This window comes from Myotis daubentonii, chromosome 12 (genome assembly GCF_963259705.1).
Source record: "Myotis daubentonii chromosome 12, mMyoDau2.1, whole genome shotgun sequence".
Classification (NCBI taxonomy): Eukaryota; Metazoa; Chordata; class Mammalia; order Chiroptera; family Vespertilionidae; genus Myotis; species Myotis daubentonii.
The window spans coordinates 17,514,541-17,526,759 of record NC_081851.1 but is presented as its reverse complement, the minus strand read 5'-3'; the positions used below and the strand labels follow the sequence as shown (position 1 = coordinate 17,526,759).

The 12,219-nt window shown below is 50.6% G+C and overlaps 1 protein-coding gene across 4 annotated transcripts in view; it reads left to right on the top strand.

Annotated features, from left to right (window-relative positions):
* The window catches only part of AFF3 (ALF transcription elongation factor 3), a 554,454-nt gene that overhangs the window by 456,484 nt on the left and 85,751 nt on the right, over positions 1 to 12,219 (top strand). For all 4 annotated transcript variants that reach the window (XM_059658990.1, XM_059658986.1, XM_059658987.1 and 1 more), the window contains one exon: positions 1,297 to 1,334. In XM_059658990.1, coding sequence (XP_059514973.1) covers positions 1,297 to 1,334 — 38 coding nt within the window. The remainder of the gene's footprint in view (positions 1 to 1,296; positions 1,335 to 12,219) is intronic.

Here is a 12,219-nt window from a genome sequence, read left to right as displayed (position 1 = left end):
TCTCTAACACGGTGACTGTGCATCCTGCCTTTGCTCCGATCCCTCCTGGAGCCTCCGGCAGTGGTCTCCATGTGCTGGGAATCCGGCCGGTGCTGGGCTGACCGAGTGATCCAAGAGGTGTTTGTGTGTCACCAAGGGTGGATTCAGTTCTGTGACAGGGATCGGGTTTCTGCCAGGTCGTGTTTTTCTCATCTGAAGATTCTGTCTGTCTGTCTGCTATCCACATGGAATGAGGAATGGCATGGGAAACACTCCGGCGCCCTCGGTAAACAGTAAACGTGCCCTGTGTCCTGTACGTGGTGAACGGCCATGTGCACTTCCTATTTCTTGTGCACCCGAGTAAGCCTTGGTCTCACAGGCCGTGCTGTGATCCCTCCCAATAATGACTTCGGAGACGTAGAATGAGTGTGCCCCCTGCCTTCGGAGCTCAGCCACACGGGGCACGTGGACAAGCTAGGCTAAGCAGACAAAAGGCAGTGAGTACAAAATGGGGGAAATCTGATGGAGAAATGGAGGTCTTTAGCTTCGTTTTTCTTTTTTTGTTTTGTTTTTTTTGTTTTATAGAACATTTCAAACACATAAACAGTCCAGAATAATATGATAATCCCCGGTGTGCTCATCACCTGGTTTCAGCAGTTACCAACCCAAGGACATTGTTTTATTTACATGTCCACCCACCCTCCCTTCCCTCCAAGTATATTGTTTCAAGGCAAATCCCAGATCCTGTAACGGTATCCATAAATATTTCAATATGAACCTCTAAAGATTCTTTTAAAATTGCCACAAAATCATTGCCTAAAAACAAATCCATATCTCATAATATCATATTTCCGTCAGTGTTCCAGGTTACAATTGTGGTGACTTTTTCAATAAATCAGAAAACTGGGTCAAAAGGTGTACCTTCATTGGGAGAGATGCTATAAAGGAACCAAAACAGATTTTTTCTCTTTCTTACAGGAAAGTAGAATAAAGCAACAGGGAATACAAATGAATAGCTGGGGAGGGTGTGGGCGGGGACGGTCTCCTGAGACCTGTCCAACCTCACCAGCCTGGCACTTCCTGCCGCCCCACGCTCGCCCCCTGGTGGCAGGTGGGCACTGCAGGGGCTTCAGTTGACTCTACAGGAGCGTTTACCGCAGAACATGACAGAGCTCTTACTGTGTTGCCTGTAGTTTACGAGTAATATTTGGCCACATGGCAAAAATGTGTGTGACACGGGTTTTTTTAAGTGCTGATTAACCACGTAATTTAGAAGTCAGAATATTAAATAAACATCTCTGCCCTTTCTTCCACCAGGCAGCCCAGGGAACCGCGCTCCACGCTCTGTCTGACAGGTACGTTTTGTCATTTTTATGAACTATAAATTGCTTTATGAAACATCGAGCCTTATTTATTGTAGCATATAATTCATAATCGGATTTTGTCCCTCAAGTGTCTGGGAGCTGGGGTGTTAAACGTTTTGCATGCTTGGATTTGTCATGCCCATGTGGGTTTATTACTGCAAAAATCGCCTTGTTGTATTTCACAGGAAGTGTGGAGAGTCCCTTGTTGTTAGTGAAACAAGAGACAAGGAACTGGAGGGAAAGGCCTCAGCGCGCAGTAAATTCTGAACTTTGGAATTGGCTGCGATCTGAGCTCATTTTTCAGCAATAAGTACTTCATTTATTTTGAGATGTTTTCGTCAGACTTTTTCCATATCATTTCCCCGGGAGCTGCCTGGCTTTCAATGAGATTCTCTCCTGAAATACTTTATGCGTGTCACCCACTTCATGGTCCTGAGTGCCTGGCTCTTCGCGCTGCGCTTTGGTTGGTTTTCTGACTTGTATTATGAATGAGATCTACCAGCCTAATCAACTGTCACTCAAACTGTGTCTCACATCCGGCTTTACTGTATCAAAATAGTTGAATAGAATCTATAGTTACTTTTGAGAGCAGGTCAGGCCCTTTTTGGTTGTTGGTTTTTTTATTTTTTCACTTGATAAGGTTCTGCGTGTGCGTGTGTGTGCGTGCACATGTGTGTGTGTGTGCATGCGCGTGTGCGCACAAAGTGTGTGTTTTAAAGCCCTAACAGGTTTGGCTCACTGGATAGAGCGTCAGCCTGGGGAATGAAGGGTCCCAGGTTCGATTCCAGTCAAGGGCATGTACCTTGGTTTTGTGCACATCCCCAGTAGGGAGTGTGCAGGAGGCAGCTGATCGATGCTTCTCTCTCATCGATGTTTCTAACTCTCTATCCCTCTCCCTTCCTGTCTGTAAAAAATCAATAAAATATATATTTTAAAAAAAAAATTTTCAGGAGGTAAAGATGTTTCTCTGCACATCTGAGGTTCTTACTGCATCAGAACAGCTGGCTGGTGGGCACCTCGGTGTTACCTAGTGGACTGTCACCACCTCCCTTCCTTACCTGTTCTTCTTGTGTGGAATGAGCAATAATTGACTATGTAACCAAGATCAGTTCAGCTTCTACCAGGGAAAGCCCGTCACTTGGGCACGTTGTCTGCGCACCCGGGTGAAAAGTGTTTCCTCCGGTGGCGGGCTGAGCCCGAGTATGTTTATTGCTGTTGAAAAGCCTGCCCCAGCTCGCGTGCTCCAAGGTGGCTGCCGCATCTCCTCAGCAGCTCCTTCCGGGACTCTCCCAGGAGCTGGGACTCTAGTGCTTCTGAGTCTGTGGGTAGAAGGAGGAGAGGCTCTGGATAGAAACACTTAAAATCTGAGCCATTCATTCCCTTTGGCTTCTTAGGTGATTTCTTCAACAAAATGCCCTGAAAAGCAAGAGAAAGTCCTTGGTTCACAATATTGCTCCATTGCCAATGATTGCCAGGTTTCTTTTGGGGGCATTGAATGTAAGATTAGATCGTGGTGATGGTTTCACCACCTTGTAACTATGCTACCAATCATGGGATTGGATCCTTTAAATGGGTAAGCTTTATGGTGATAAATTATCTATAACTAGAGGCCCGGCGTACGGAATTCATACATGGGTACAGTCCCTAGGCCTGGCCTGCAATCAGGGCCATCTTCCCTGGCGGCCTGCAGCCAGCCCCGCCCCCCGCCACCACCCACCCCCAGTTCCCCATTCGCCACCAGGCGATTGGAGCCTGCTGACCACGGGAAGAGACTGAGAGGTGGTCAGGGCGCTTCATAATGACTGGTCCAGAGGTAGTTCCGCCGTTAGGATCAATTTGCATATTGCCCTTTTATTATATAGGATAGAGGCCTGGTGCGTGGGTGGGGGCTGGCTGGCCTGCCCTGATGGGGGCTCCCGATTGGGGTGGGGGTCCCCGCTGGGGGGCCGGAGCCGGCGAGGGCGAGGGGCCATGGCGGTTTGCAGACCGGCCTGGGCGAAGGGCTGGTAGTTCTGGTCTCCGGTCATTCTGGTCGTTCTGCCGTCTCAGTCACTGGGCTTTTATTATATGGGATAATAAAAGCATAATATGCTAATTAGACTGGATGACTTCCCGGACGAGGCTGGGCCTGCGAGGGAAGCCTGGGTCCCAGGTGCCAGAGGGAAGTCGGTGCCGGCAGCCGGGGGAAGGAAGGCCTACTCTTGCACAAATTTCATGCATCGGGCCTCTAATATTTCAATAAATGTCATTATGACCTCCGGTAGAAGGAATCAAACCTATTTTAGGAAAGCATGGGCTCCCTTCGAAGACCTGGTTGCAAGATACAATCAGAAATTAGGACTTCTTCCCAGAAGACACGTGGCCCTGTCCTGGGTAGAAAGGTACATGGGTGATGAGCAGCGCTATTCCCTTTGACTTTGTTCTGAGATTCCCTCCAGCCCTCCTGGTCGGGCCCCGTAGTTCATCAGCTAGTAAGTTAGCACCTGGGCCCCTGTTGATTGCATGACGAAGTGCAAAATCACGTGGAAAGAAAACCATCCACTCCCTAAAGACAGAGGTTCCCGTTGTCACTACTCTTCTTACAAATCTCTCTATCTTCCCGTGGAGTAGAGCATCTCCCCCTTAAATATAATAGTTTTTCTGTTCAAACTTGGGGGAACTTGGCTCATCTCAAAGTAATGCGTTTCTCCACCTGCTGGCCTAGCAGCGGGTTGTCTGCAGCTACCTGCGCTGTGCTGCTCCTGTCCTGTGTCCCCTGGCTCGGGCCACACGTGTAATTTCCGTAAGTGAGAACCATCTGTAACCATTTGGAGATGCCATCGGAAACCCTCCTTCCAAATAAGGACTTAGAACACCTACTGAATTCACTGGACTCACATTTTCTAGGGTCTTAAATTAGAGACGCAGAGACAGAAGTCATTTTCTACCACCTTACCTAATCTGGAGGAAACCAGTAATTTCTAGGAAATAGTCGGCATGACTCCTGGTGACAGCCTAACAGTCTGCCTGTCAGAGGAACCCCTCGGGTGGGGATGGAACTGAGTCAAGCTTCGTCCCAGGCTCTGACCTTCCCAAGGTGGACATCTAACCCAGTCTCGCTTCCATGTGGCCCCACAACCGCCTGGAGTGCCCAGGCCCAGGGACGTTTGGTACAGGGCTTGGCGCTATTTTGTTTCAAGATGTGCAACTTGATGATGAAGTGGGTTTGGTCGGCAGGGTTTGGGGATGTGGGTTTACAGTGCAGGAAGCCTGCTTCCAAGGCGTTGAGGCGGGACCTGGTAGGCCAGTGACAGTGCAAAGGGATGACATTTCTCCGTCCTTGGTAAGGACGGTTGAAGGCTCATCCCTGTGAGGTGTCAGAGGGGAGAGACTATCCAAGCATCTTTTGAAGGCCAGTCTTGCCTGTCTTTTCACTTCTCCGGTCTCCTGTTTTAAGTACGCATTCTGGGAGAACTCCGGTGTCTGGTAGCGCATATTGTATGCTTTAAAGTGTGTGAGTCCATGGTAACCAAAGCACAACCCTGATAAATTAAAACTATGAAATGTTTCATTACCTAAATTTAAAAATTATCTGCAGTCAACCCCAAAGAAAACCTTTGGCCTTGCTTTGTTTGGCCTGAGCAATGAGCTTCATTTGCAGTTCAGCCTGAACAACCAGTGTGTCCGCAAATGATCACGGAATCACAGTCACAATGCAAATCTGACTTCCCCCAACTTACGCCTGCCACCCCCCGACGGGAAGGGCCATGTGTAGGTGGGGTGGCCTGTTTTTCCTTCTTTTCTAGCATCAACTGTAGAGTGTTTCATCTGTTACACGCCACTGGGTGTCCGCTATACCAAAGGCACGGTGGTGCCTCAAATAATGAAAAACATCAGGAGGCCAGGGCAGGAAGAGGGGGCAAAAGCCTCAGTGTGGTAGACAAGCCAATTACAAGGAAACCTCAGCTTGCAAAACGACACAGTGCTTTCCACCTACTCCTGGTAGTGTGTGCCTCTCGGGCGTCTTTTGTTCTTATGGATTTTGTGTCAGTGGGTAGGGAGGGACAAGGAGAACCAAGATAAATGGGCCGGAGGCTTGCTTGTCCAGGTGAGCCCGGGGTGGACGCACTGCGCGGGAAAGCGTGCTCCGCGGGAATGTGGAAACATGCAAAGTGCCGGAGGGGAAGGAAGGGTGTGTACGCAGCACACGAAGTCCTCTCGCTGTGATTCACTTCCCCCTCGAAGCAGTAAATAGTAGATAACTGTGATGAAAAAAAGGGTCCTGTGATTTATCAAGCCGAGCAGCTGTGCATTTGCAGGAGGCGGAGGTCCATCTTGAAGCCTGGGCAGGAGCGGGAGGCACGCGAGGACTCGGTGTCAATCACCCGGCGCCTCCGTGGTCCCGGGGGCAGGCCTGGAGTCCGCAGCGGTGCTTTATGGCCGCTGATCAGGAATTCATATTTGCTGCGAAACCTCAAGCATCATTTGCAGTAACTTGGGCTTTATAAAAACGGAGCCTAATTTCATCTGAATAAATCATGTTCAGCTACTGATATGAGGAGCTGGGAAAAATGGTGCTCAACTTAAAAAAAAGAAAAAAAAGGAATGAACAAGAAAGCCAACGTGAAAACAGTTGTTGAAGCGCTGGCAGTTGGAGGGCACGCGCGGCCCTGGTGAAATCGTGCATGTAATCATCCTCTGAAATGTCAGCCTGCCACGGCAGAGATGCCTGCGTGTTTATAGCCTTGGAGGCGCGTCACCAGACTGTGCCCTGTCAGCCCATCTGGCAGTATTTCAGCTCCAGGATCCATTTATATTGAAATCCAAACAACTACCATTGATTTATTCATTTATGCCACAAGTATTTATTGAGCGCATCCCGGGAACCCAGCGGGCGCCGTGCGGCGCAGGGCTGCGGGGGCGACCAGGAGCGGCCACGCACCCCTCGGGGCCTCGTCGTCCAGAGGGCTGCTGGCTCCCGCATGTGCTGCTCTCAGTTTAGCTTCCTCGAGTCAGTCTCGCCCGTCGAATGTCCTCTTCCCATTAGGGAGAAGATGATGAAATTAACTAAGTGAGGAATCGCATCAAGTGAAGAGGTTTTACCTCCCTGTAAGTCTGTCTGCATCTAAAAGCAGGACTGGACGTGTCCCCGAAGCAGGCCAGGGAGGACTTTTAAGAATTTCTACATTTTGAACCTGGACGATGCCCAGGAGGCACACTGGAGGGACGGTGTCAACCCTGAGACCCACAGTCTCTGGTCTCCAGTGCCAGGGACTCTGTAGTGACGTTCTTCTGGGATGCCGGGTAAATAAAAGCTTCCTGCAGCGCTCACAGCCCTGTCACATTGACAGCCACCCTGTGAGGTAGGAAGGACTCACTTGACCGGCAAGAAGACTGACCTCAGAAGGTGACAGGATTCAGCCAAGGCCACAGGCAGCGAGCGACGGAGCTGGGACAGGCCTCCAGGCCCCTGTCCGTCTTCACTCAGCAACAAGCAGGCCGGGGTGGGGTTGGAGGCAGGCGACTGAGGCCACGCATATTCTGACAAAGACTTGACTCGGTGTGCACTAAAACTGTCTTCGTTTCCACTAATAATTATAATCATCGTAACATTTCATTCATAACTAAGGTGATCTTTTTATCCCTAGCACCTCGCACAGTGCCTGGCAATTAGGAAACACAATAAGTTATTTGATGAATGGAAGAGAACAATGAAACATGAATGAAGGTTTGGTGGTTAAAAATGGTGACTTTGGACTTAAATAGGAAACGCTTTCCTGAACCTGGCTGTTCCCATGGCAGCAGACCACCTCAGGAGGCAGAGTCCGGGGCCAGGGCTCATCCCTGGGGATCCAAGCAGGCCCTGCCTATAGATGCCATAGAATTGAGACGCACTGTTCACTGCCACACGCACCTGTCAGAAGGGCTGTCATCAGTAAATCCACAGACAGCAAGTGCTGTGAGGATGTGGAGGAAAGGGGGCCTCGTGCACTGCTGGTGCAGCCACTGTGGAAAGCCGTATGGAGTTACCTCAAAAAATTAAAAATGGAGCTGCCTTCTGACCCAGCAATCCCGCTTCTGGGAATTTATCCAAAGAAACCCAAAACACTAATTGAAAGAATATGTACAGCCCTATGTTCACTGCAGCATTAATTACAATAGCCAAGATTTGGAAGCAACCCAAGCTCCCATCAGTAGATGAGTGGATAGAAAAAGCTGTGGTAGAGCTACACAATGGAATATCTCTCAGCTGTAAAAAAGAAGGAAATCTTACCTTTTGCAACAGCATGGATGGACCTGGAGAACATTATGCTAAGTGAAATGAGCCAGTCAGAGAAAGACAAGTACCATAGGATTTCACTCATGTGTGGAATCTAATTAACAAAATGAACTAATAAGCAAAGTAAAGACACACACATAGATAGAGAGTAGGCTGACAGCGGCCGGGGGGGTGGGTGGCTGGGAGGCGGGTAAAAGGATTGAGAAAAAAAGAAAGAAAAAAGAGAAAAAAGCTCATGGACATGGACAACAATGTGGTGATTTCCAGGAGTGGGGTGGGGGGGGGGAGTACCGAAGGAATGAGGTGATAAATGGTGATGGACGGAGATTTGACTTGGGGTGATGGACACACGATACAGTGTACAGATGATGTATTGTATAATTGTGCACCTGAAACCTGTGTAATTTGTTAACCAGTGTCACCCCAATAAATTCAATTTAAAAAAATTAGTCCAAAAGTAGGTAAGAAAGTCTTTTTTAAAAATGTCAAAGGATTGAACGTCTTTTTTTAAAAAGTCAAAGGATTGAAATTAGAGTGGATTAAATTAGAAATTATAATAGAAGAGAACACATGATGCCATCGAGAACTCTCTGCACCAAGAGGGAGTGAAGGCCATGACCTCCGGTCCCTCCCCCTCCTCATGCTTCACCCTGTCCAAGGACTTAAAATGCCCACCATTTTTCATTAAATATATGTTTATTGATTTCAGAGAGGAAGGGAGAAGGAGCAAGAGGTAGAAACATCAGTGATGAGAGAGAATCATTGACTGGCTGCTTCTGCACGCCCCTCATTGGGGATCTAGCCCACAACCCGGGCACATGCCTGGACTGGGAATCGAACAGTGACCTCCTGGTTCATAGTTCAACACTCAGCCACTGAGCCGCGCAAACTGGGCAAACTGCCTCCATCTAATTACCACCAATTATTTGTAACTAGAGGGCCCGGTGCACAGATTCGTGCACTGGTGGGGTCACTCAGCTTGGCCTGCGGGGATCAGGGCAAAACCAGCTCTCCGACATCCCCTGAGGAGTCCCAGATTGCGAGAGGGTGGTTCTCCGGTGACGCACCCTGTAATTGGACTCCCTCCTATCTGGGTCTGGGGTGTGAGTGAAGCAGATTTGGGGCTGACAGTGCCCCAGCAGCAACCTAACCCACCACCAATTCCGCAAGGAAACGGGCTCCCACCTCTACTGGTCCCAGCATCTGCCCCCTGGTGGTCATTGCAAATCATAGCTACCAGGTGAGCAGTCAGATGGTCGCTTAGGCTTTTATATATATAGATTCTTTCTGTCCTCTGCGACATTCATTTGATAAATTCCCAGAAGCGGGATTGCTGGGTCAGAAGGCAGCTCCATTTTTAATTTTTTGAGGTAACTCCATACGGCTTTCCACAGTGGCTGCACCAGCAGTGCACGAGGCCCCCTTTCCTCCACATCCTCACAGCACTTGCTGTCTGTGGATTTACTGATGACAGCCCTTCTGACAGGTGCGTGTGGCAGTGAACAGTGCGTCTCAATTCTATGGCATCTATAGGCAGGTTCAGTTCTGAGCTCTTCCACTTGGCGAGGCATTGTGCTGGTCTCCACAGAAGACACACACATTCCTTACGATGGAGCCCACTCTGCAGGAGCTGACGGTGGCCGAGGACACGTAGACGTCCGCATCACCACTGTGTATTAAACGTGGACATGTGCACACAGCCCTAGGTCTACTACAGCAGCCGTGTGTGGGCGCTACGCTGAGCATTTCACGCACATGACTCCCTTTAATCCTCACACCACCCTCTCAGCTAGGAAGGAGAGATTAGCATGAGGAACTGAGAGATGACATTTTCAATGAAGTTTCATTTCATTTACCAAATACTCTCCCTGAAATCCCAGAGAGTCTGGTTTCCAGGGATACATAACTTAGCCAAAGCCTCCAAACTGGTCTGTCTGACTCTGTCAGTTCTCTTAGCTGTTTCAGTAACACCACACACACATACACACACACACACACACACACACACACACACACACACGTAAATTAATAGGAAGAGTGTCACCAGGGGGTACAGGGGTAACACTGAAGTATTCAGAGCACAGAGGAAGGGGAGGGGCCTTTGAGGTGGCATGTGAAGGACAAGTGGCATCAGGACAGGCCACCCAGGATGGAGAAGGGGAGGGGCCAGCCTTCTCTGCAGAAAGAATGGCCTGAGCAAGACCAGGCTGAGGCATGAGCAGGGAGCAGCAGCCCCCACCCGAGGTGGGGGCCCTGTAGGTTCTCGGCAGCCGCCAGGCAAGGTGCTGGGGTGGGGGTGCCTATCGCTCCACAGCACTTCCTCAAGCCTGCGGTCCAGCCTCATCTTCCACAGAAACTGTGAATAACCAACGTACCCCACTCCCTCAGCTGCTCTTCCGACAGCACAGCATGTACCCGCTGACACGGGCCTGCTTCTGCCCTCTGCTTCCTTATGCATTTATGTCTGATCTCAACAACCAGTAAGGGCAGGATCCACACCTTGAAGGGCAGGGCGCCCTGCCTACAAAGCGGCTGCTCAGTAATGACTTACCCAGAGCCTTTCCAACAAGAAAGACCAAGAATGCCAGTCATCTCTGATTTCCTGGGAAGGAGGGGGAATGCCAACTGCAGCCTGGACGTCAAGGAGCAAGCAAGGGGGTCTGAATCCTTACACTTGGGTTGGAACTTGCTTTGGGCCAAGGAGTCACCCTCTTAGTCTGGACTTTCTTAGTTGTATAAATAGGAGGATAAGAGTGTCCCCTTGTTAGGTTTCTGGGCAGATTAAATGAGGTGGTGAGTAGAAGGGCTCTGTCAATCTAGCAATCACTCTGTTGCCCACTAGGCAAAGTCTCTCCCCAACGTACCATGAGACTCTCTTCCAGTCCGACCAAGAGGCTTAAAAACCAAAGTATTAGTGTGGATTTCAGATGTGGAAACATGAATAACTAATTGTATGGGGCATGTTTTTTGTTTGTTAGTTTTGTGTCATTAAATTTTTTTTAATCCTCACCCGAGGATATTTTTCCATAGATTTTTAGAGAGAGTGGAAGAAAGTCAGAGAGAAACATTGTTGTGAGAGAAACACAGTGATTGGTTGCCTCCTGCACAAGCCCGAACCAGGGCCCGGGCCAGGAAGGAGCCTGCAACCAAGGTACTTGCCCATGACCAGAATCAAACCCAGGACCATTCAGTCTTCATGCCGATATTCTATCCACTGAGCCAAACCAGCTAGGACTGTATGGGGCATGTTTTTACCCCAACATTATAAGAAAACTAGTGGCCCGGTGCACAAAATTCATGCACATTGAAAGGGAATTAATTAGAGGAAATATTTTAATATTGCTATTTGCCCTTTCTCTATAATAGAAGTGTCAGAGATTAAAGAAAATTAGTAAAATGTATATGAAAATCTTCCTCCTGTCAGAGTCTGGGGCACACTGCGGGACCCAGAGTCAAGTCCCTGCCCACCCGTGTGCGCCTTGAAATCATGCGAGACCCAGACCCGGCCGGCCCCACCCCCATTGGGCGAGATCCAGACCCGGCTGGACCCACCCCCATCAAGCCCCACCGGGTAGGGGATGCAGCCTCAGGGCCCCCGGGGCAGGGGGCGTGGCCTGAGGTCCCCCGGCCCAGCACCACACAGCCTCAGGTCCCTGCTGATCCCATAATGGCTCGTTATGGGAACCCCGCCTCCACTATAGGCGCAGCCATCTTATATTACAGGAACCCTGCCTCTGCTGTGGGTGCAGCCATCTTGTGACGGCATGATGGAATGAGGGTCAATTTGCATATTACCTCTTTATTGTATAGGACTAGAGGCCCGGTGCACAAAAATTTGTGCACTCGGGGAGGGGGCGTCCCTCAGCCCGGCCTGTGCCCTCTCGCAGTCTGGGACCCCTCGGGAGATAACGACCTGCTGGCTTAGGCCTGCTCCCGGGTGGCAGAGGGCAAGCCTAATCCCTAGGTGCAGCCCCTGGTCGGGCTCAGAGCAGGGCCAATTGGGGAGTTGGGGCACCGCCCCCTGTCATGCACAGAGCAAGGCGGATTGGGAGGTTGCGATGCCACCCTCAGTCACGCTCAGGGTAGGGCCGATTGGGGGTTGGGGCACCGCCCCCTGTCACACTCAAGGCAGGGTTGATGGGGAGGTTGCGGCGCCACCCCCTGTCACGCACAGAGCAGGGCCAATCGGGGTTGGGGCGCTGCCCCCTGTCACGCACAGAGCAGGGCCCATCAGGGGGGTTGGGGCTCTGTACCCTGTCACGCACAGAGCCGCAGGGCGATCAGGGGTTTGGGGAGCTCCCCCGTATCAGGCACAGAGAAGGGCCGATCAGGAGGTTGGGGCGCCTTCCCCCTGTCACAAATAGAGCAGGGCCGATAGGGAGGTTGTGGCCCCACCCCCTGTCACACACAGAGCCTCAGGGCGATCAGGGGGTTTGGGTGCTGCCCCCTGTCACGCTGATCCCGGTGCCAGGAGGCCTCTCGGCTCCGCTGATCCCGGTGCTGGGAGGCATATTACCCTTTTACTATATAGGATAGAGGCCTGGTGCACGTGTGGGGGCCGGCTGGTTTGCCCTGAAGGGTGTCCTGGATCAGGGTGGGGGTCCCCACTGGGATGCC